General features: G+C 37.7%; 1 protein-coding gene across 3 annotated transcripts in view; it reads right to left on the reverse strand.

Annotated features, from left to right (window-relative positions):
- Nucleotides 1–25,409, reverse strand: part of LOC126924568 (suppressor of lurcher protein 1) — a 530,829-nt gene that overhangs the window by 38,453 nt on the left and 466,967 nt on the right. For all 3 annotated transcript variants that reach the window (XM_050739228.1, XM_050739229.1, XM_050739231.1), the window contains exon 10: nucleotides 9,552–9,742. In XM_050739228.1, coding sequence (XP_050595185.1) covers nucleotides 9,552–9,742 — 191 coding nt within the window. The remainder of the gene's footprint in view (nucleotides 1–9,551; nucleotides 9,743–25,409) is intronic.

Raw genomic sequence — 25,409 nt, forward strand, 5'->3', positions numbered from 1 at the left:
GCGAATACGGCGTTCCCTCCCGTTTTTTCCTCAGCTTTCTTACGATATCCCCACGATTTTTGAATAAGATATCTCGCGAGAGATTGCGCAACTGTAAAAAGGCCGAGTTCTCGTAAGCTAGCTTGTTATACAGCCGTACAGTGACCGACAGATCGGCCAAAGTAGGAATAGTTTTTCTAGACAGCCGAGAATCGATAGAACGTCGTTTTCTCGGTTGATAGTTCGATTTATTCGCGATTGATGGTGGAAGATAAAATGTGCGCCGTCGAGTTGGAATAACAGCGAGGCAACGCGAAACAATCCTTATAACGTAGAAAATCTTTTCCACTTAGTCACTGAATGCCGAAATCACGTTGCAGCTTGTTCTGTCGATTTCGCACGATCACTTTGTTACTTGTAAAATCGAAGTTTCTCTCCGTTTATTTGAATATTTGTCCCGTCCAACTAAAAGTGTCCTAATGATTAATTTTAGAGAAGCCTCGTCGGCAATTTTACACAGAAAAATGTGGAAATCGTTGAGGGGTTGATCTTTCGATTTCAACAGTTCGGACGACGACTAAATATTGAAATTCTGCTAATTTCTAAGTGCGTATAACAAATATTCCCGTGCACGACGATCGTGTCTCTCCCTAGCCTAAGTAGGGGGGAGCAACGTTCTCGCTCGAAACAGCCAAGTTGTTTCGTCTAATTTGTAAATTAAACAGCATCCGCGGAAAACACTGATTTGCATAATCACCGAAATCACCGCACCGACTTGCCCCCTTGTCCCGCCCCTCGTAACGTCTGGCCTTTTTTCAGCGGCGGTCGACACGTTTTCTGAATCAGAGACCGTACGTGTGCAGCCACTTGCGGAAAGAGTAATTGAAAGCGGCGGGAAGTCAAGGGGAGGAGAGAGCAGCTTTTTTCCCTGATACACGTGGCGAATCCGTTAAATTGATAAAGTTTTGCAAGAACTTTTATAATACCAGGCTGTTGAAGAATGTTCAAGTATATACGAGCTGGCAATTTATGTTCTTCCATGTGGCAAGGCGGCCGCCTTCGAACCTCGAGAAGCAGCGGTTAGGCGAGGCAAGGTAAGATGGCGACCTGTATGCCCCGCAGCTTTGACCATCTCAAGTTTCTCGCGTCTATGCGGGTAGGTGCGGGCTGTTTATCACACTTTCGAGGAGCATAACCGTCGTAAAATCGTCCCGCGATCTACATTACAAAAGATCCGGAGCTGCCGTTGGTTTGGCAGTGTGTGTAACCGAGTTCCTGTCGAGGCCCGCCTTTCGTTTCCTTCCTTCCTTCCTTCCTTCCTGGCTGTCTGGCCGCCCGCTTTCCCAACTTTGCAATTGTAATCAACGATAACGATTCCGGCAGCTCGTTTCGTTATTCGCGCGGAATAATTCCCGCGAAATGCAAAACGGCCATTCGAACGTTTCTATTTAAGAGATTACCTTTGAGCCTCGCTGCGACAATTTTGTTGACTGTTTTTCGTCGCTTTGGTACCAACCCCCGTCGCACCATCGTATTTGTACCGTCACACCGCCGAACGTCGAAGCCTCGGTTTAGATCTTTGCTGTTATTTACCGCGCGGCGCGTTTCCATAGTGGCGATCGCGAATTAATTAATTTTCCGGCGGATTAGTGCTATTTTATGAACAACGCGCGATATTATCGGTGAATAATGGAACAGTTAAAATTAATATTCGCCAATGGCACTTTTAATTTGTCTAAATTATACAACCACCGGATCAAACATTTATTTGAAACGAACGTTCGCCGCGTATAGATGTAAATTTAGCGTCGCGTATTACAAAGACACCTAAATCGAATATATTTTAATAACGCGATACAGTTTACGAGACTCGCGATATTTATATTAATTCAATATTTATATATGAATTCTATTTATTAGATGGTAAACGTAGATCACGATAGAATCTAAATTAATTTTCCTGAGAAAGCAAGTTGCCGAGCAAATTATTATATCTCAGATTGTACAGAAGAAAAAAGAAACGCCCACCGATTGAATCGTCGAACCGAAATTCAATAAGGCGGATCTTTTGATATTCCAGTTGTTTTAATTAACGAGGTTACTCGAATTATACGCGTATATCGAGGAATTTCATTATTAGAAAAATATTTCACTCTGTGATCGCTATCCGAGGTAGCGGAAAAACGATTCGGACAAATACGAGGTCGTTGCCACTTTCGAAGATCGTAGTAAAAGAAACCATCGCACAATTTCATTGTACCTGGAGAATTTCAATTTTGACGAACCACTCTCTATCGCTGCTCGTTTTACTTGCGTGCACGCAATAACGTTGATATTGTTTAGCGAAATCAAAGGCGAATATATAATTCGTTTGAATCTCAATTGTAAATCCACAGTATTTTATATAATTCGACGTATGTATAAAAACAGGCCCAATAATTCTTATCAATTTATACATGTTATGTACATGTCAAAATATAGATGTAACGAGGAAACTTTGAAGTTTAATCTAAAAGTAGAAGGAAACTTCTTTGAATCTAAATCGATTCGAATATGTACTTTGGAAGAATGTCGTGGAAAGAAATCAAAGAATTTTATATATAAAGTTCAGAAGGGAGGAGGAATTTATGGGCAAGTTGAATAGCTTAATTTGATTAAAGCAGTCTTCAAACACCCGGGAGATGCGGGTACGTGTTCAAATCCGATTCTCCTTCGATAATCTCTCTTTTCTCGTAGCGAAAACGAATTTAAGGAACGTGTTCGATGTGTAAACCAAGCAAAATACGAATTTCCAGTTTCCTAGTGTTTCACCGCTGTAGATATCCAAGAATAAAAATTGAATAAAACGTGCGAGAAGAATAAGAGCAAAGTATGTACGCAAAAAGGAGTCCGCGGTTATTTTATCAATTCGCGTAAGAGAGTGTTTCGTTCGTGGGGATCCAATTTCTCCATCATCGTCCTTAATTCGTTCCTTCGCAATTTTTGCAAACAAACTCTGCCTTTCATACATTTTTCTCCATGTTCTCAGTTATTACATCGCACAATTGAATGGTTTCGCACGAGATTGGCGAATACGCTGATACTCATACGAAGAAATGAATTTCGTCGAAGAAGAGATACTACACGAACGGTGCAAACGAACGAAGATAGTAGTACTCGTGAAATACGAACAAGCGGCAAAGACACGTATACGATAGAGTAAAAATTGGTAGCGACGTCGCTTTTTACTTTCTCCGAAATATTAGAAGCAGCTGGCGAAGATGTACGCCTATGTAGTTACACACACGCGTGTATCGACTTGGCCGGAGTAAGCCGGAAATATCGCACGTGAACCCTGTGCGCCAAGTTTGGAAGTGAAATACGCCAGGTTACATTAAAACCTTGCCGCGGATATGGATGCAAGTTTTGAGCATTTGACACTGGGGACGGCGTGTCGAGGTGTACAGGGCCGCGTCGAACTCGCGTGTACGTGTACACACGATATACTTTATCCCTTGTACACTGGGAAGGATCGATAAGTGCGCGTGTATCGACATACCACGGGCACAAACGCGAGTATTCCGTTGTTTTCGAAGCTCTTGGCATACTTCTCGTTGGCAGGGGTTCGTAAATCCGTCAGACTGTTTCCCGAGGAGTTTTCGAAAAACGTCGGGAAGAATATGTCTGCCGGTATCCGTTTCTCTACCTACTGTTGCTATCGATGCTATCTAACTCGTTTCAGCGAATTCCAAAAGTTTCACGTCGATTTCGTTCGACGTCCGTCCCCGACGACGACGTCATCCTCCTCCTAGTGGTCGTACGTATCAGCCATTGCCCTATGTATGTAATCGTATGTGTGTATGTCCGTGCTCGTCGCCTCTGTTCCGGGATTCAACGGGTGTGAACCCGGCATACCGACGACTTTACCTCCCTCTGAAAATGAGTCATTCCTTTCCCGACACGACGACGTCCGCGCCGACAGGAATGCGGAATATATCGTTGATCAGATAGGTGAAATGGAGTTTCACGTTGACGAGGAACACAGAAATGCGGCGTGATTTCTGTGATTTCGAGTCGGTGCACCCGTGGATGGTTCTACGGAGCGATTTGCGTTCGAAAGCCGTTTTGAGAAGCAGCGTTGGCCGAGGAAACACGCGGTCCCTTTATTCCTTCCAATCCCAGCGCGGATCGCACGACAATAAATGTTCGTTCCGTTATGGGGCAGCCAGTAAAAATCGTGCGACGAACTGTAACTTATCGCTGCGTTATTCCACCCATCAATTTGCATAATTTCGAATCCCTCGATTTCGTTGGTTTGCTTGCTTTGGAATTAATATAATATCGTGGATTATATTGTTCGCACGTTTACGTTATTAACTCTGCCGAATACTTTGTAAAAATTCTTTTATCTAAATGATATCGTAGGAAACACTGTACTTTGGATACAAATCTCAAATAGTTATATCTCGTTACAGTGCCAACGAAATGTTGAAAAAGTCATACGACACGCGCTATACTCACCATTTTCGTACCATTTTTATACCGATTGTTCAAATATTTCCACGAGTCTCTGCAGCGAATTTGGTTTTTTATTATATACAAGACCGAAACAATTGGAAAAATAATACAAACTGTAAACATTATCCCGGAAAAAATATCTTACTCCGTGTTTACACGCAAACTCCATCGGCTTTTTCCTTTCAACCAGTTGCAAGTGCATTAGCAATTCCATTGGTGCAACTAGGAATCGTACTTTGAAACTGTAGGCGAGGCAATAAAAGTACAGAGGAAAGAAAACTCTTTCAGAGGTGCAGGGGACAATTTCGTTCGTTTTTGCAGAAATCCGTCGACCGACGAGATTTCCCGCCGGCAGAAATTCACTGGCTTGCGTGGCGTCAATTTACCGAAACACGAGGAGAGCGGGTTCGTTTGAAAAATTGATTCGTCCGACAGCCGGCTGTTGCTTTGAAGTGGTGCGTCACACGCGAACGCGGTTTGCTAATTTTAATGGCTTTCGATTTTAAAACGCGAGACATCTGGTATCTTAGAAACGGTAGAAGATTCGTTTACGAATGGTTGCTGAACGCGTAACCGGCAAGTCCGGCCTTTTCATGGACGATATCCAGCTTTGAAGTTTCCTAGAAGGATATCCTACCATAGCAATTAAAGCGAAACTTTTTATCGTTAGCGGGGCTCGTTTCGGAAAGGAACGACTTGCGCTCAAACGAAGAACTTCGGTGCCGCGGATCCTCCTTTCTGCCATTGTGAATGGCTCGAAATCCGTTTGTTCGCGTTTCAATTACGCGATAATAGGAATCCTGTCTACTTGCCGGAACTTGCCGAACAATACGCTGCTCGCACATGAGCGATAGAGACGGATGGTGGTGTCAGTGTTAACATGGCAAACTTGTCTCTTAAAATTAACAGGCATCCGATACGTGTATGTAGAGAGGGTAGGAATCATCGGGCACGAGACATCAAGATTTTCGTCTGTACGTCATAGTACCGGTGTTTTGAATAATTGGAAGATGATAATGGGAACTGTGTCTCGCGTTTGTAGTCTTCGCTTTGAATTTCGTACTTTTACTCGTGGGATATGCTGGCTTCGTTCTGTGGAAAAGACCTAGAGCACCCTGTATATTCATGGATAATAATATTCTTCGTTTAAACGCTTTATGTTATTTCAATAGGTATATAGATAATATAAACACGAATATTATTTTAACATTACAACTACCGATAGTTAACACGAAGCTATTTCTACCAAAACCAATGAAAATGACTGGTGTTTAGAAAATACGTGAAATAGAATATTTTTATATTTATTGATTTATTACTTTCTTACAGAAGCAATTCCATGTTATGTAGTAGATTTTTAGTATTATTAATCCATCTGTGACCATGATCCCCGAACGAGGGTTGACACGTTTATAAAATCGTAGAACCAGTCACTTTGACTGATGTGGTATTCTAGCGTTAATATCCAGCGATCTGGCGATCGATCCAGAATTCTTCTGATAATCGATATCATCGTATCGAATGATACGCAGTAAAAATTTGAAAAACGCGTGGCAAGTTGTACAAAACGAGGAAACTGATTAATTGAGGTTCGATAAACAGGATCCTTTTACGCTTTGACGAGTACCAGTCATTTTGATTGCTATTGGTATAGGTAGCCTTGACACAAAGTTATTTTGATTTGAATATATAAAAAACAAAATAAAATTCATTATATTATTCTTTTAGTTATCGTTGAGAAAGTCATTACATCACTGTGGAAAAAGATATAACATGCAGTAGTTATTAATTTAAAAATAAAATTATAAAACCAATCAATTTGACTGGTGTGATAGTTCTAGTGTTAATATAGATATAATATTTTCTTTCGATATACATATGTATTTCTTGCTAGTATAATTTATAGCGTAATTTAGTTTAAACTAGTTTAGTTTCATATTTCTCCGCGTATATATAACGGATGGAGAGTATTTTCCTTTCTCCACTGAAAGTGGTATGCGTATCTGAAATTTGTTTGGCTGAAATATGACAATATTTCTCTAAGAATCGCACCTCGATACTTATCGGCTACCGTGTCTCCTTTACGTGGCGAATATCGCATACTCTTCCCTTTTATCCAATTTCAAGTGTTTCTTCCGAAAATGGAGAAAGTTGAAATATCCAAGTACTAAGTGTTTTACAATTGCTCGATTCTCAGATTCGCTAGCGATTGGAAAAGTAAAACCATTTCCCTCCGACTTCCGGACAGACGTGCGTGCGTATAATTTTTAGCAAACTCGAAGTTAAATGTCCGACTAGATCAGAGTTGAATCAAAACGTAAATTATCTGTATATCGAAAGCCAAACTGTAAATATAGCAGCGAGCAAATATGTATATTCGATCGGGCGATTATAATTTCTATCGCAAATAAAATTCATATCTTCGAACTATAAACCAACTTGTACAGCCGAGATAACCCTAACGGGAGGTTTCCAACATTTAATGAACAAATAAGCTAAATTTTGATCTCTTTTAATTTACACCAAGGCATACAATTTTAACCATTTTAATCTCCATTGTTCGACAAATTTAATTTCAGCTGTTGAGACTCTAGAAACCTCATCGTCCATTTCATGCGATTATCAATGTAATTAAATCATAGAACAGAAAACTTTGTTTACAACGCACAAAGAACACAGCTGGACGGCGTATTGTACGCACATTTGAGATAATTTCTAAATGTTCGAATGCTTATGGTCGACTAACATGTACAATCTTCCTCCTTCCCTATTTCCGTTCGACTTGTTCCTATCTGCTGTCTACAACTCTAAACACTGCAATCTTCGAATGCTTTCCTCCAAACAGGAAGAAAGTTTCGGTATGAAAACGCTTCCGCAGTCAGGCAGAAATATTCGCGATGCGGTAAACTTGTAACCTCTTGTACTTTAATTCCATCCGAATTTTTCGCATCCTCTTCTAAATCCGACTGGCCGTGTTATCGTCTATGCTATCGTTTCCCCTCTCTTCTTACTTCCCCCGGCCAGCGGAGTGGATGGTTCGACGAAAGAACGAATTTTTGAGTATCACGGAGGCGAGTATCGTTTCTCCTCTGGCGAATCTGTTCTCCAGGCGAAAGACAAACACACTTTGCGATCCATTTGTTCCGCAGGCCGGGCATTCCAGCCGTGTACGCTGCAATCTGAACCTCGGCTGTGGATGATGAACGGCCGCACGAGGAGAGACACATTGCCATCACGATAGAATGCTCAACGGAAATTGAAATTTTGACGGGACATAGGCGCGCGGCAGAAAGGACCGGACCCACTGTGGCACAGACGCCGCGAGCTCGTATAAGACCGTACGTCATGCGCCGACGTTACGTCTCGAACACGTCCCGTACCAATAACTTATTCTCAATGATGCGTATCGTCTATCTTTAACCGAGCACATCGAACCGATTTATGGTACTGACAATATCTGAATTTACTAGACGCGAAAGGGACGAGCGAAGGGAGCGCGGTCGCAGCGACACAGAGGTAGCGAGGGAAAAGATAAAACGAACGTGCGAAAGGGAGGAGGTGGAAGCGGAGAAATGTGTATGTAGCGTGGCGAGAGAAAAAAGAGAGAAGAAAAGAAAAAAAAGAAAAATGAAGAAACGGAGGACGATGTGGAAATAGGAAGAGAAATAGCGGATGGAAAAGGAGTAATGACGCAGGGAAAGAATTTGGCAGAAACGAGTAAAAGTAAAATAAGGGGAAGTTCCCTTTATTCCTCTTGAGAAAAGTCGAGAGCCAGAAGAAAAAGCAAGAGATCTATGAAATGTATAAAAAGGCGCGGAAGAAAAGAGAGCATAAATAATAGAAGGGATATCGAGGAGAAAAGGTAAAATAAAAATCCTAGGAATCTTACGCTAAATGGTAATCGAACATACGTATACCTAGTGTGTTACCTAGAGATCGAATTTTGTTCGGTTATTAAAAAATATTTCCAGTTCGTTATATATCTCGGTATCGTTGTACTATAAATCCTCATCTAGCCCTCTGTAAAATGGTTTTCCCTGCGCATTCAAATCGTTTGGATAAAACGAACGAAGGAATCGTTTCTGGTTTATTTCTCCTGATATTGGACATTCCTCTTTAAAAACCTAAAGCGATAGCTTCATCGTAGACAAACTACAACGGTAACGTTGAAAGTATTCCAGCGGATTAAATTCACACGTAACTTTCGTGACAAATATAAAAAAAAAAAAAAAAAAAAAAGAAAGGACTCTCACTCCAGAAATTTAATGTTTCCACAATTTGTACGTAATAACTTTCGACGCACAAAGATCTCTATTACGTAATACAATTTATCATTAAGAAAAGTAGAAAGAGGAAAATAACAGAGTTTCTCAGTTCCCCCCCTTCAGCTTAATTGAATCGTCGCAGCGTGTAAATCAAGTATTATAGATAGAGGAAACATTTCGACTTGTTCCGCTTTCGTAGTTTTGTAAACGTCGATTTAAACGCGTCAAAGCACCGAGCACTTTTTCTAATGAAACGCTCCTTAATCGTTCTGGCGACGATCGACGAGATTCATTCACGACCTAGTGATGTAACCGACATCATCGTATCGCCTCTCGATAAATTTAATATTATCGTTGTTTGTGGAACGTGTTCGATCAAACGAATACAAATGACAGTTATTATGAAACACGATTTCGCGTTAATATTATCTTAAAACTGAATTCGATACACGAATGAGTGACCTATGACGTATCAATAGAATGCACTCGCACGTTCCACATAAAACGCGTTTATTTATTAGGGGTTTGAATAACATTGGACAAATTACTATCGCGTCTGAAATAAATTGAAAATGCGAATTATTTTATCAACAAGGTTATCGTCAGAATTGCGCGTACTAAGTTCGACGCTGTTACAGACAAAATGCAAATTGTCAAACTTCTCTAGGCAAAATTTATCGTGTCTGTGGAAGCATAATTTAGTTGATTCTATTTTAAAGGGAGAGATATCAAAGTTGGAAGTTTTATCGGGAATTCGGTCATTTCGTATGCGACGACTTGACAAGAAGAAACGAGGAACATGCTACTTACTTTCTATGAAGGAATACACAGCTTTGAAACCTCGTGATTGACGAGACGATGTGATGCCATTAAATTCCAAGGAAAGCCGTGGTCCGTTACTCATGATAGGCCGTGCTGCCTTTCCACTGCAAAACGAATCTATCTTCTCCTTCTTCCTGTCTATATGCACGTACGCCACTAATGAATCTACGCCCTCGCATCTGAAATTTACAACAAACGCAACGTTAAAAATTATACTAAAAAGTGTACCAATTTTAGCGACAGTTCCCCTTATTTGATATTTCGTTCGTGAAATTTCCCACTGGTAAAAAGTATCTCGACGTTCGACGTAGACAAATTTTGTAAATGTATCACGCGCGTTGTATACAGCTCGTTAAAACTACTCTTTATTTTCGAACATATTATTTAATAATATATCGATGCTATATTATTTTTTAAATCAATACTATATAGAATATAATATTTTTGAAACATTAATTACTGTTTGTTCATTTATCAGTACCGTGACGAGACACGCGCGTGATAATTATATCGATAGGATTTGAAAGCACAGCGATCGAATTGTTATTCGATTTCTTAAAGAGCAAATAACGAATAATAGTTGCCCGTTGTTGCTCTATCCACGAAAATACGCTCATCGTCGATAGTATGATTACATTGGATTATTATTATTAGTAAATGACTGTAGCTCGCGATACATCATCAGGGTAATAGTGTCAACATTCATTATCATCGATTAACGTAATTGGGTAAATTGCGTATGAGACAGGACGATGATACGAGACAGCATAGGCTACGCAAAATAGTTCTTGTTTAGTTTTCGCAGAGCGGGAACAACATATGCGCAAATTAGCATCGTAAAATTGCGACAAACAAACGTTGCAAATTGGATTTGCAAATGCTGTCGACGACGTCCGTGAAAAACTTAATTTATGTTATATTTTCTATTTTCCTTAATTGTTGCATACAATATATTTCCTCTACTGTTTACCGCTTTAATTTGTCTTATCGATGGCAAGAATTTACTTTCGAAATATTTGCATACGTTGAACGTTGCATCGAACGAGTAGGAAATAAAAAACAGTGATAATTAAAATCTTTTTTGCGAAATCTAATGATGTTAATAAGACAAATTATACGTACAACTTGTCTGAATGCATCTAATTAAAACCATTTTTCTCCGTTCTTTTTATCGATACGTAAACGTAAATTGCATTCGTTAATTGTGAGAAAAGATACCAGCGTTTCATTAGTCTCAGCGTTCCATGGTCATTTCGATCCTTCGTTTTCATACGTGTAAATTTTATTGCCTCGATAATTAATGTTATTAACAAACAAGAACACGATTTCGCTCAATATAGAAATACGTCCACGTACGAATTACGCGTCGCTGTTATTTTTAACATTAGTGATTCTTATTACTGTATCGTATCTATGTGTATTATTACGTGCTATCTAATTCCAGCTTAGAGGATCTGAAATTTTAATTAGATCTCGGATTTTCATCAGCACATTGTAAACTCGTGTACACCGGATTCGAACAGATCTGATCAGTAATGGGTTTTAGGACTTGTGGCAACGGCTTCCCCAAAATTAGGAACATGCACAGCCATCCTAAATTGCGTGCTCGTACACTCCACGTAATACCAGTTTGCGGAAAGCATTTAGGAATTAAGAAAGCTTCCATTTTGTTTCCTTTGTCTTCGCGCAAAATACCTTTCAGCAAGTTTTAGCAGAGACTGCTAAAGTGTTCTTTGTACATAACGATTATCGCCGAAAACGTGGCTGAATTTTGCCAGAGAAATTGCAGATCTTAATTACAATGTGTTTGGAATTCATTAGGATATACCTGTTTAGATTTCAAACAGTATCTACGGCATTAAACAGCTTTGAGTGGTTTGTATATCTATGTACTCATGCGTCGCATTGACGTTTTACTATGCAAATCATAAATCAAATTGATGTTGTCTCCCTAAATATGTTAGGTACAATCCGAGTTCGTAGGTATTTCGATGCATACAGACAATTAAACGAATGTGACAAATTGTTAATAGATTGCGAATGTTCGTGCATTTATGGGAAGCCTAGAGGCGCAGAGATACACAGAGTGCACACGATACATAAAAATGACGAAATATTCGATGTAGCATTCATCGCGATATCAGTCCAATCGTTAGGGACCTATTTATTGGAAACTAGTCTATATCCAAAATATAGCCAATATTCAAAATACAATATTCTCTTCGATATTTCGCGATATTTGGGACAAAGCAAATACCGATTTCGAAGGAACTTTAAATGAAAATCTCCTTTAAATAAAAATCAAACTTTCTCTCCTTTCTGGCAGACGTATCGTTAGTTAGCAAAATCTAACCAGTTCGTATACCTGTCACTCTGCTCACATAATCACATAGATGCGTTTAGCGTGACGTTAAAACCTATATACTGTATATTTAAGAAGAAAAAAAGGAAGAAAATGGTTACGTTTGTAATACTATAAATTTACAGATATATCCGCAGTCTGTTTGTCACGTTAAATTTTGAACGAAATCCATTTAACTATCTCAACTGTGTGATCATCGAGGCACCGAGAACAGAACCAATCTGTTAGCGTTTAATTAATAAAGTTGGACCTTTCCTACGTTTGGAATACGGTTACCGTGTGCCAGGAAACTGCCGATTTCGAAGAGAAATACTCACACCTTCGCGTGGAAACAACCGTAAACCGGTGTAATATTTTAAAGTACTCGGCTTGAGCGCCGTATACAAATTGCTTTTCGATACGTTGCCGAAACAGGCCAGTGGCGTTGTTCGATCGATCTTTTTCATATGTATTGGCAGTGCCACGTTTTGCTTTCCTCGCATTCGCATAAATGCAGAGTCTATCGTAAAACGCTGGACATCGCTTTAGGCGACTGGCAACACAAACACGGTAAAACCATACAAATAAACGGATATTCTAGTTCGATTTATTTCTACGTTACCGTTGCTCTCTAGGGTATTGTTAATTAAACAATGTCGGCTAATGAATTCTATTTAGCTAGCTGATACTATTTCCTGGCAACGTTGTACACTGATATTTACACGAAAATTGTTCCCATCTATGTGTGTTCATATCATTGCAATATAATCTTTATACTTGAAATACGTTTCTAGCGAAAATGTGGATATAATCCAATCTCTATTAAGACGCATCTATAAGATTATAATCTTGCTCATACCCTTTTGATATTTACAATTATCCTATAAAGTGTTTTGTCATATGTACAATCGTTCTTCAAATGTAAAAAGACTTGGCAAAAGATGTGTCCTATTTATCGTTTCCACAATAAATTTTATCTTAATCTCTCTTAATCTCAACAACTATTTTTCAATGAAACACGCAATAGTGGCTGACGAAGGTATTCGAACATCTGTAGATACGTTTTATGAATATATCACGCTGCATTAAAAACTTCTACCATGGTTTCATTCCGTTTCATCCTCGTCGAATGCAAGATTCGCATTACGCTTTTGTTCGATCACATAAACTTCTTGAAAACATCGATTGCTACATTGGCATCGGAACAGAGTATGGATAAAAATAATTTCGTAATGAAAATCAATTTTAAGAGACGAATTTCCAAGTCTACATGGATTAACCTTCGTCTCGTATCTTCGACGTTTTAAATCTCAAGATTCTCGAATCATCTCTCTTCGACATTCCATGTAAACTAACTGTCAACTTAACTTAATCACACTATCCAAACATTTGCACGATAGTTCCCTGGATTTGCAATAATCAAGCGACGCGCCGACGAAAATCACGTCGCGAACACATCGGCTGTTTAATATTAATTTATCGTCGAACATCGTCGGTGAATTCGTTAAACGAAACGACCGAACGAGCAACGAAACAGCTAAAGCTAGTATTTCAGTCATATTCTCAGAAGTCACTAAACTTTCGCATGCCGCCCGGATCGCTGAACCGACTATAATAAGTATGAATGTTGCGCAATGCCCTGAGCCCTGGCAAAAACGACGATACAAAAGATATATAACTTCTTTCAGAGAGTAACGGTGGATTTATCATGCCGTTAGAAGCAACGTATTCAAAGATATATATCGCCTAGCTGCAAGTATCTCTGTGTTTTTCTCTCTTTTAACGATACGATTTGTATGCACGAAATGAATGTCAGGGGTGCATTAATAACGAACGTTAAATCAAAGACGAAGAATCGAAATAATTTCACTACAAGCTGATCGTTTCGTTTTCTTTTCTTTTTCGTTGTTTCATCAGTTACGTCTCGTGAATATTAGGATACTGGTTTGTTTAGTTTGTTTGTCAGAGATTATCGTAATATCGAATATACGACTTGAAATGAGATAAGAATTTTTCAAATATAATCTTTCCTAAGGGATAATGTATCGTCGATTTCTTCTCTACGTATCGAGAAACAATTATTTACTCGCGATCGGTTGCAATTGTAATCTAACAGCCTGAGAATTCAAGGTGAAAATTCGCCATTCGATAATAGCACTCGGATAAAATTCTAGGCAAAAGATCACGCGCTCGAGAAATTCCAGTACGTCCGTTTTAACGAAGAAGCAACACGATCGATAAGTATCTGCTGTAAATTACAGCGAACCTTCGATGCTCCAAATTGTTCGTATCTCCGAGTCACGCGTTAATGTATATCCACGAAAGTCTGTAACTTAAAAGATACAGCGCTATGTAGAAAGCGAACGGGAAGAAAACGTAGAATGAAATTCCCTGTTCGTTGAATTATCCGATGCTTTGTTTTTTTTTTGTTTAATAAAATTTGACTCTAATTTCAACAAAGACCATTGACGATAACAAGACGATTGCCTGAGATAAATTTAGAGGCAAAAATTAGACCAAAGAGTTGCATTTGAAGTATGTTTTATATTTTGTGCATTTGTAATAATTTGGAATTATGCAAATACTTATGAATGGTAGTAATAAAGCCGTTGCTATTAGAATCCCAATAATTGCTAAGAGTAAAATCATGGTATATTTGAAATACGATAATTATAACGAACGAAACCATTGCTACTTGAATTACGACGAATACAAAGAATAAAATCATTGTACTGTTTGAATCAGCACGATTACAGAGAATAAAACCATTGCCATTTGAAATACGACGATTCTAAGAAATAAAGCCGTTGCTACTTGAATCTCGTTAATTGCTAAGAATAAAGTCATGGCATATTTGAATTACGATAATTATAACGAACGAAACCATTGCTACTTGAATTACGACGAATACAAAGAATAAAATCATTGTACTGTTTGAATCAGCACGATTACAGAGAATAAAACCATTGCCATTTGAATTACGACGATTCTAAGGAATAAAACCGTTGCTACTTGAATCTCGTTAATTGCTAAGAGTAAAATCATGGTATATTTGAAATACGATAATTATAACGAACGAAACCATTGCTATTTGAATTGCGACAAATACAAAGAATAAAACTATTGCCATTTGAAATACGACGATTCTAAGGAAGGAAGCCGTTGCTACTTGAATCTCGTTAATTGCTAAGAGTAAAGTCATGGCATAATTGAATTACGATAATTGTAACGAACGAAACCATTGCTACTTGAATTACGACGAATACAAAGAATAAAATCATTGTACTGTTTGAATCAGCACGATTACAGAGAATAAAACCATTGCCATTTGAAATACGACGATTCTAAGAAATAAAGCCGTTGCTACTTGAATCTCGTTAATTGCTAAGAATAAAGTCATGGCATATTTGAATTACGATAATTATAACGAACGAAACCATTGCTACTTGAATTACGACGAATACAAAGAATAAAATCATTGTACTGTTTGAATCAGCACGATTACAGAGAATAAAACCATTGCCATTTGAATTACGACGATTCTAAGGAATAAAACCGTTGCTACTTGAATCTCGTTAATTGCTAAGAGTAAAATCATGGTATATTTGAAATACGATAATTATAACGAACGAAACCATTGCTATTTGAATTGCGACAAATACAAAGAATAAAACTATTGCCATTTGAAATACGACGATTCTAAGGAAGGAAGCCGTTGCTACTTGAATCTCGTTAATTGCTAAGAGTAAAGTCATGGCATAATTGAATTACGATAATTGTAACGAACGAAACCATTGCTACTTGAATTACGACGAATACAAAGAATAAAATCATTGTACTGTTTGAATCAGCACGATTACAGAGAATAAAACCATTGCCATTTGAAATACGACGATTCTAAGAAATAAAGCCGTTGCTACTTGAATCTCGTTAATTGCTAAGAATAAAGTCATGGCATATTTGAATTACGATAATTATAACGAACGAAACCATTGCTACTTGAATTACGACGAATACAAAGAATAAAATCATTGTACTGTTTGAATCAGCACGATTACAGAGAATAAAACCATTGCCATTTGAATTACGACGATTCTAAGGAATAAAACCGTTGCTACTTGAATCTCGTTAATTGCTAAGAGTAAAATCATGGTATATTTGAAATACGATAATTATAACGAACGAAACCATTGCTACTTGAATTACGACGAATACAAAGAATAAAATCATTGTACTGTTTGAATCAGCACGATTACAGAGAATAAAACCATTGCCATTTGAAATACGACGATTCTAAGGAATGAAGCCGTTGCTACTTGAATCTCGTTAATTGCTAAGAGTAAAATCATGGTATATTTGAAATACGATAATTATAACGAACGGAACCATTGCTATTTGAATTGCGACAAATACAAAGAATAAAACTATTGCCATTTGAAATACGACGATTCTAAGGAAGGAAGCCGTTGCTACTTGAATCTCGTTAATTGCTAAGAGTAAAGTCATGGCATAATTGAATTACGATAATTGTAACGAACGAAACCATTGCTACTTGAATTACGACGAATACAAAGAATAAAATCATTGTACTATTTGAATCAACACGATTACAGAGAATAAAACTATTGCCATTTGAAATACGACGATTCTAAGGAATGAAGCCGTTGCTACTTGAATCTCGTTAATTGCTAAGAGTAAAATCATGGTATATTTGAAATACGATAATTATAACGAACGAAACCATTGCTATTTGAATTGCGACAAATACAAAGAATAAAACTATTGCCATTTGAAATACGACGATTCTAAGGAATGAAGCCGTTGCTACTTGAATCTCGTTAATTGCTAAGAGTAAAGTCATGGCATATTTGAATTACGATAATTGTAACGAACGAAACCATTGCTACTTGAATTACGACGAATACAAAGAATAAAATCATTGTACTATTTGAATCAACACGATTACAGAGAATAAAACTATTGCCATTTGAAATACGACGATTCTAAGGAATGAAGCCGTTGCTACTTGAATCTCGTTAATTGCTAAGAGTAAAATCATGGTATATTTGAAATACGATAATTATAACGAACGGAACCATTGCTATTTGAATTGCGACAAATACAAAGAATAAAACTATTGCCATTTAAAATACGACGATTCTAAGGAATGAAACCGTTGCTACTTGAATCTCGTTAATTGCTAAGAGTAAAGTCATGGCATATTTGAATTACGATAATTATAACGAACGAAACCATTGCTACTTGAATTACGACGAATACAAAGAATAAAATCATTGTACTGTTTGAATCAGCACAATTACAGAGAATAAAACCATTGCCATTTGAATTACGACGATTCTAAGGAATAAAGCCATTGCCATTCGAATTACGATAACTGTTAAGAATAAAGTCATGGTATATTTGAATTACGATAATTGTTAAGAATAAAGTTATGGTATATTTAAATTACAATAATTATAATGAAAAAAACCATTGCTATTTGAATTACGGTGATTATAAAGAACAAAGATCCCGAATTCTACTATTAATATACATTTTGTGAAAAATAAGCACGTCTGAAAGGTAGTACGTACGCGGAAGAAATGTTTTCTATCCTTTCTTTCTATCTGGTCGAATCGTTTCTCGTTCGCTTATTCATACTGATCCACGATTCTCCGGCACGCAGGGCGGCTCGCACGTCAGCAGCGCGTGGCGTAAAACATATTCAATGGGGAAACTTTTCATTTCCACCGACAAAAGGAAGCCTCACCTGAGGGACCACCTTGTATTTCCATTCGCTACTGATTTCACGTTCCGTTAGAAGTCAAGATGTATTTTTCCTAGCACGATGGCCACGTGCACGCAGTTCAACACAACGCACAGCACGTCTACTGTCCAATTTCATATTCAACGCCCCCGACATTACCACCTTAACTTCAGGCAATAACTCGGTCCAGACTTGACACTCTTCAATCGCGACTTTCGTTTTCGTCCTGGACGCGCTACGATCCCAAAATTCTACCGTTTCTCCGTTTCTTCTGACTAAACCACGCTTCCTCGGACCCCATTCCCTCATTACCCCTTTTTTCCCCCATTTCCTGTTCACCATCTTCTCTACTCCCTGTTCGTCCTGCGTTTTTTCGCCACGAGAAATATTGCGCTCTTGATACCGGACGTTCTTTCAAGGCTCCTGCGTTCAAGAACTTAGTTTGAAAATTAATGGAGAGTTTTTTTCGGCCGTAAGTGTAGCGTAGCGAAAATTGTGGACGAAATAAACGAAAGTTTCGAGGCTGTGTGAAACGCTGAAGGCCGGACAGGGCGGGTTATTTGTTTTTGAAGTTGAAATTTCCCAGTTCAGATTGTGCTCGCGTGAGAAAAAAAATACTCTCTGCATATCAGAGTTTTTGAAAAACATAGCCTACTTTGAAACGGACGAAGTTTACAACCGCATTGCGGATAATTATTGACTCACCCTTGGTACGTATGTATTTATAGTGATATTTATATTAATATACATTCATGTGTACCAGGAAGCTTCTCTTGCTCCGATCCTATCGTTGTGAAATCTTCAGCGAAGACGATACCGATACTGATTGGAGATGACATCGATATCGATACCTTCGTTTGTTTTATATTGTCTGCTTCGTTTCGCTCTACTGCGAGATCTTCCCTTTATTACAATTGAATCTTATGTATTACTCGGCATTAGGATCCCTGACAGTGGACAAGTCTGATTTATACTGGGATTGTTCCATAGCTTGTTTTCAAGTATAGTTATTTAGCACGACAGTTCGATTTCCACAAGTGTTATATTTCCTACTGTCAAAAACCATTTTATTAATAATGTGCTCTTTTTCTTCGTTCTCTTGTTTACGTGTAACACGGCTACGTTTCTGTATTTCTACACCATTGCGTATATTATATTCGTTATCGAACCTAAGACCACTGTCACTAGTGTCTAATCACTGCGGTTACTTGTCAATTCTGCAATATCCACAATTGTATTAATAATCATATTTGTACTAGTCAATATTATATATATATGTGTGTGTATATACAGGGTAGTTGGTAACTAGTGGTACAAGCGGAAAGGGGGTGATTCTACGCGAAAAAAGAAGTTGAATATATAGAATAAAAATTTTTCGTTTGAGGCTTTGTTTTCGAGAAAATCGACTTTGAATTTTCGCTCGGTGCACGCGGAAAATGCACGCGTACTGTGCGAAAATTCAAAGTCGATTTTCTCGAAAACAAAGCCTCAAACGAAAAATTTTTATTCTATATTTTCGACTTCTTTTTTCACGTAGAATCACCCCCTTTCCGCTTGTACCACCAGTTACCAACCACCCTGTATATATATATAAATATACACGTTATATACTATACTATACTATACTATATACTATATATATGTCGGGTTCACAATCTTTGTTTGGATTAGACATTGTTATGCAATAGAGAAAGAAGACGCTATGTAATTCGCTAATAAGACCTCGCGAGAGAATAACTTTCCGACGCGATGATGCTGCAGAGGAAAACTATGATGGGTTGTGTCTAAGGACACGAGATCATCGGATTCGTCGAGAAAAGCCTTCGTTCGCAAAGTGAGGGAAATGGACGTTCCTGTTAACTGGTTAATTTCTATGTTTTTTGGTTGAGGAAGGCTCCGTTATCCTTTCATCACCGACATATATATACTATAATAAACGCAATGTATATATATAGTATAGTATAGTATAGTATATTATATATGTATTGATTAAGTGCAAGTATATTAAATTTCATATCGTTTGGTACTACTTTCATCGCTACAAACGTTTAGTATACGATGAAGATGAAACGTGGAATCTGTAAAAAAAGACGTTTCGTTGGAAAATAAAGTTAGGTAAGTAGAAATACTTTTTATAGCCACTGTTTACTACGTCTCATAAGTACAGCAAATCCATATCCGGACCAATATTATTCGAATACTCTAATATCCGAACGTTCTATTATCCCATGGCAACGTTTTTCTTTCAATATATGCTCGTGGGTCGTGTTAGGGGCACATCATTTCCGTTTCCCGGCCTTACAATCTGACACTTTACGGGTCAGCATTACGGCTGAAATGCGGAATTTTTTAGTGGTGAAGTAGTCGCACGAATGGACCGATATAAAGAATATTATTGCGTGTGCATTCGTGTAACATTATGTGCTCGGCCGGTCGTGTGTAGCGATATGAATGTATTTGGAATGAATGCATCTAGCGAACGTTGGGGCGCGTGTGACGCTCGAGGAAAATTTCGACCAATCCACTCGGATGATTGGAAGGAAACTGGCCAGGAAAATCAGATGTCGGTTGCGGCGGCCTCGCCACCGTTTCTATTCACTGCATTTGAATGCCTGGCCACGCTGTGCGCATACTGGAATACGTATAATGTGAAACAAGGGTATCGCAGATTTATTTCTACTGAAAACTTTTCCTTATGTGTGTTTTTCTTTTCGATAAATCTTTCATGCTAGCATTCTTCGACGTTACCATTTTCTTTTATATAATTTTATCGAGTATGGGGTGACAAGCAACGGAGAAATGTGGCGATACACCACCGTTCTTAAGCGTCGGAACATCTGTAAATCTCACGTAAAATGTGATAATTGACTCAGATTACTGGGAAAATCATTAGTCGATTCAAATCGTGTGTTCACGCAAGGCAACGATTTACAATACGTAGAAATAATTTGTACAAGTCCTTTGCGGGAGTTAGAAGAAAATAATGTTGGTAACGATAAGGTCCGTGAGTGAGTCTTTCATGGACGTACCATGCCATTGATTTATCGTTTTAACGTAGCAATTTGTATAGTAGCTGCAATGGTAATTCGAAAGTAATATCGAGCTTTAGCAAACTGCTGTTCTGAAAATCTAACAATGAAATTCAGTCGAATTTTTAACAAATCCCGCACCGTACTACGACGTTAATTCTAGAAATATTCCACGAGAGTTATTGGAAGTTGGGTAATAAATAACAGGAATGTATACAATTGTAATCTCGGTCTCTGGTCTTCTTTTTTAAACAACTGAGATATTTCTCCGATAAAAATCCTTTCTTATCGAACGCGTGGATTTTAATCAATGACCTGTCACACAATCCCGCTACCTGTGATTTTATGTAAAAGCATACAACGAAAATATATCGTGGCATTTTTCCACAGGAAGTTTCGTGTCTGAGTATATCAATATTGACAATTCATTAAATATGCGGTCTTTGTTTCAGTGTATGGTTTTATCATCCGTACTTTGGTTTAATGGATATTACCGCAAACTACGTACTTTTCTCGCAGCTCGTTTTTGTTCGTTAAATAATAAAAGATGGAGAACGAAATGGTTTTATGGTTAAAAATTATTTATTTTTAATGCAAATATTGTCCGCGGTGTTTTGCATTTGGTTTATAAAGTAAATTTATCTTGTTGATTATTCAGAGTGATAAACGAAGATATTTCAAAGTTCAGGCATGTGCAAAAAATATTTAACTCTTCGACCGTGTAATAAAATAACGAAGAATTCACGATGAATAATATAGAAAAAGATAGAAAAAAGATAAACACTGCCAATATTTTATGAGAAACAAATATCACCGTACGTAACGTAATTGTTAACATTTATTTTCAATAAGAGGTGCATCGTACCGAATGCGATGCAGAGAGAATTACGTACGAAATCAAACGCTCCTAAATGAAAAAAAGTAAAATATTTTGTATTCTCCTTGGTAAGGCCGTAAGTATTATAACTAAACTTTTAGATTCTTTCTTTTCCTCGACGTATGTATGTAACTTTTGTAACAATTTCCCGAAATATCTCGCATTGTCGAATGTTTCTATCGGATAATAATTGAAAATATGTTGCAGTGCTTCGGAATATCTGATATGCTTGTTGGATCGATCGTAAAAGCGCAATATCTTGACTATCACAGCCTCCGAACCTATCAATATAGAACCGCAATAACTCATCTGTGTACGTCGACGAGATTATAATCACAGACTCGCGAAAGAAGAAATATTCTTCCATATATTGCGCATATTTGAAAACAAAGTGGCAAGGGATAAAATATAAATCAAAATATAAAGTATAAAATATACTACGAAATATAGAAATACAACATATAGGAATATAACATAAAACTTAGTTACGTCGAGATAAAAATGAGAATCGTTTGCAACAATTTTTCCACTAATAAATAACAATTTTCGAGTAAAATTATGCTTTTGTTTTATTGGTCATTTTTCATTATTCGGTATAACAAGCTCGAATTGTAGTACGTACGAATGAGCATATTAGTTTTCATTGATATTTATTAAACCAAGCTATAAGTAAAATCACGCACGTATAACTGCGCGTATTCTCTCCATTTGTATCAGCAATTTGTTCAGAAACGAAGCTTCATACGGGGAAAAAAGGTTATTCTATATTTTCGTTTTACCTTTGCCAGATAAAATTACTGCTTTTCGGATTTTTTACCTCCAGCTGTCCCATGTTTTATTGGCTTTGAAGACACAATCTATTTTATATGAATTCGTTGAGCGCCGAGCAATAAATATTATAACCGTGATATTTTTCATTTCCTAAAATAAAATATTCCATCGAAATATCGATGAATCTTTATTATTTGAATTAAAAACTCGTTAAAGCAAATAATGTTTAATTTTTCTATCGAAATCGGGTGGAAGATACGATTGGAAAAGTAATTACTCGTTTCATAAATGTAGTTCAAAAGAGCGTCGTAGGTAATTTGTAGAAATTTTTGTTGTCCGAGAAAATCGATTTTGAAGATTTGTCACGTTCACTGACGGATTTCGATTAACCCGGCCCTCTTTTCGTTATTCCATAGACACGCTGCCTTTCTTTGTCTCTTTTAATATTTGCAGCTGCGTAATTTATTTTCTGCTACGGTCGGCAATTCCAACCTCGAGCGAGGAGCAGCCAGCTAAAATCTTCGATTTACCGAAGTTCAGACTTCCGAGTAAAAGAGGTTTAACAAATGAAAATTCGACACAGAGAAGCTTTGTACGAAGCCACAATTATATTCCCCTTCTCGGGAACTTTCCGTATATTTTATGCTTTCTCTTAGAACTCGTTTCATGCAACGCAGATAAATGCAAAAGTTAAAGATACGGGCGACGATAGGAATTATGCGTTCGACCAACGAAAAATGATCGACTTTCATGGATATGCAGGTGATCGAAGTGCAAAGAATGTGCGTCGTTTTATATTTGTCTTCTTGCGTTGTCCGAGACAATCCTAACAGGTGGAAGAGAGAAGCCGACATCGAATAATTGGTTTCTCACATCTCGCGACATATAGCCTAGCTATAGGTACATTTGGAGTCGCAGAGGAAGCGGCGATAGAAGTTCGAGTTATAGGGGTGAAGTTCGACTTGCAGTGGCTATTCTAAACTCGAGTTACAAAGATAAAATAATGTATCTGGACACGTGGCAAATAATTCGAGTTAAAGTAAGTTTTATTACAACTTCTAGAGATTTTCGCTTTGAAACGGAGAAGAACGAACAAAATTCTAGTCTTATAAAAGTTTTCCGAGTTGCGGAGGCTCGAGTTAGCGAGCTTCCATTGTATTTCATCGTTATTTTCCGCCAAATTATCCTCTTAGGTACGTTGCACCACTATAGTGGCTTTCGCGGATGTCATCTTACGTTACGAAGCGTCACTATAGTGGTTCACTCTACCACTCATTCGCTCACCGTTTGAATTAAATGATCTTTTTCATTTGTCACGCTTCACATTTTTCTTGTCCTTGCAACGTTTCGTAACAGTGTTTCTAACATACAGACAGGATATATAGTCTTCGTTTTTGATACGTCAGTGTCAGATATCAATTGTTGCTTTCAGTTAAAATAAATATACCGATATTAGATTATTATTATTAACATGCCGATTCGTAGTTTTATAATTTTTTAAAATCTTCAAGCTGAAAATGTCGCTTTAAAATAGAAAAGGAAGAGCAGTTTGAAAAACACTATCGAGCTATGAGTGTGAAAATTGTGACGAGGGTCGTGTGATGTGTCGTACCGGGCTTCAAAATATATCACACTCAATTGTATAATTAATTATGCAAGTAAATTATTAAAGTCGAAGTATATGCGTCATACCTTTAAAAAAATTATAATTTAATTGTCTTCATTGCAATGTGCTTGCGTAGAGAACAGCCCCGCGCAAAATTCATATTTCCGTCATCATAGAAAACAGACGTGAAAGAATCACATCGATATCGGCAGAATTTTTCCAGCCGTCTTATACTTGAAGATTGATAATAATAATTGGAATAATTCGTCTTCTTTAGCACGTGAAGCAAAGTGTACGTAATAATGAGAGCAAGCTTATAAATAATTCATACAGTGATATAAACGAAGTGAATTATTATCACGCTATCCTCAACGCCAACTAGAATAATGAATTACAGAATTAAAGATGAGTCACGAATACTCAAATTAAATAACCACGAACCTTCCTCTTGTTTTACTAATTTCGCTCATAAAATTATTATTTCTTCTTCGTCGCAACACGGTTAACATCGAGCGCAACACGTACACAAGCACGAACGTTTCTATAAAAATTATTCAGTTCTGTGACTCGTTAATTTACTAAAGAGAGTCGTGTAACTAAAATCGTATTTATCGAATGGTTTTACGATGGACGAAAATACAGAGGAAATATAGTTGAAAAGCGTAAACTCATTGCTCGATTCGCATTTCGTGCGATGCAATGGTATGCAACGCCATGCATCCTGTGCAATGTTGCTCGTTCAGATTTCCCACAAACACATAAAAATCCGCGGTTTAGTAATCTTATATTTCAATCGATAATCGCTTTAGGGAATATCCGACTCAAGTTGTGATATAATTTTCCATATTATATCGCAAGTTATGGCGTTTGTCAAAGGGGCCTGTAATGTACAATGCATTAACGAGTTTGCAACAGCTGCCACGATTATTAACTATCTCGTAACTATATCAACGAAGTTGATATTAAAGCAATTAAGATCGTAACAAAAAGAGAGAGACAGAGGGAAGCAGAGAAAAAGATAGAGAGAGATAGAGAAAGAGAGAGACAGAGAGAGAGAGAGAGAGAGAGAGACAGAGAGACAGACAAGCAGACAGAAAGAGAGTAATGAAAGAGAAGAACTCAGCAATTCTTTTTTGCCAGCAGTACGATCGATTCGATTTATTACGTTGAAGTTCTTCTCGTTCTTTGCCAACGTCGGGTCGTATCGGTTCGTTGCCACGAACGATGTTGTTACACGCGATTATCTCGATTTTCCTGAAATGCAACCGGGAACAATTACATAGCCAGAGAAACATTACTCGAGTGACCGCACGATGAAACGTGCCAGCGGCAATTAAACTGCGTTTAAGGCCAGGCACGTGGAAAATGAACGAGGGGATGACCGATCGCAATTGCTGTTGTCAGGAAAGCATTGTTGTAGGCAGATTCCCCGAATACCATCCTCCGGTTGAGTAT

Source organism: Bombus affinis, chromosome 14 (genome assembly GCF_024516045.1).
Source record: "Bombus affinis isolate iyBomAffi1 chromosome 14, iyBomAffi1.2, whole genome shotgun sequence".
Classification (NCBI taxonomy): domain Eukaryota; kingdom Metazoa; phylum Arthropoda; class Insecta; order Hymenoptera; family Apidae; genus Bombus; species Bombus affinis.